The following is a 999-nucleotide window of genomic DNA, read 5'->3' as shown; positions in this document are numbered from 1 at the left end:
GGCTCCCTCCTCCCCTCCTGCTGCTGCCCCCGCCCGCCGCTGCCTGTAACCCTCCTCCTCCTCCTCTTTCCCTCCTCCTCCTCCTCCCCGCGCTGCCCCTGCCCCCTCTCCTCTCCTCCCCTTTCCCTTCGCGCCGCTCGCTCTCACTCGCGCTCGCTCCTCTCGCACCGTCAGTCACTCACACACACCCGCCCGCGCCCGCACACAGGGGGATGCGCTCCCGGCGGACCGGGCCGCCCGCCCTGGGGCCTGGCGGGGAAACGGCGTTGCTGGGGCTTCGGGGGTGGACGGTGGCTGCGGGGAGGGGAGGGAGGCGCAGGGGAGTGCAGCTTTCTGCCTCTCACAGACACTCGGTCGCACACACGGGGCCCGGACCGGCGGCAGCGACCCCGGGCTGGCTGTGGTCGGCGGCGGCGGCGGCGGCGGCAGCAGCAAGGGTTGCTCTCTCGGCTTTACGTACCGGTCATAGTGTGTTTAGGGCACCTCAGGCGGGGCTCCCCGCCGCCTTACACATGGTGAGGAGCGAAGGCGGCGGCGGCGGGAGAGGATGCGGGAAGCGGCGGCGGACACGGCCGGAGCGGTCCGGGGATTTTTTTTTCCTATTTTGATTGACTGTGCGGGAAACACAAAAGGTGGAGCCTCCAGCCCAAAAGGGGGGAAGAGGGTGACAGCCTGCCCGGAACTCCCGCCCCTCTTCTTGGCCCTCATTCGCCGCCGTGTTCTCCGTCGGATGTGCTCATTGGTCCAGGCGCCCGTCCGTCGCTGTGCCAGGCGGCGCGCTTCCTGTTTGCCCCCCGGGTGGAAGGGGAGAGACAATGAGCGGCCGTGGCAGCGTAGGTTTCCGAAAGCGGCTGCGGCTCGCCGGTTACCCCGCTGTGTCCGCCTCTCTCGCCGGCTGCCGCTTCCAGGCCCGAGGCGTAGGCCTCCTCCACCTCGCAGGCGCTCGGAGCAGGCCTAGCCAAGCTGTAGGGGAGCTGTGCTGGGGAGGAAATTCGTCCC

At 69.8% G+C, this 999-nt stretch overlaps 1 protein-coding gene across 1 annotated transcript in view; it reads right to left on the bottom strand.

Annotated features, from left to right (window-relative positions):
* Positions 1-708, bottom strand: part of SP3 (Sp3 transcription factor) — a 57,867-nt gene extending 57,159 nt beyond the window's left edge. The window contains exon 1 of the mRNA XM_017856954.1: positions 511-708. Within this exon, the coding sequence (XP_017712443.1) occupies positions 511-708 (198 nt within the window). The remainder of the gene's footprint in view (positions 1-510) is intronic.
* Between the last annotated feature and the right edge of the window lie 291 nt (positions 709-999).

Source organism: Rhinopithecus bieti, unplaced genomic scaffold, assembly GCF_001698545.2.
Source record: "Rhinopithecus bieti isolate Rb0 unplaced genomic scaffold, ASM169854v2 scaffold_43749, whole genome shotgun sequence".
NCBI classification, from domain to species: domain Eukaryota; kingdom Metazoa; phylum Chordata; class Mammalia; order Primates; family Cercopithecidae; genus Rhinopithecus; species Rhinopithecus bieti.
The sequence above is the reverse complement of the archived record's forward strand: the minus strand, read 5'-3'. Positions and strand labels throughout refer to the sequence as shown.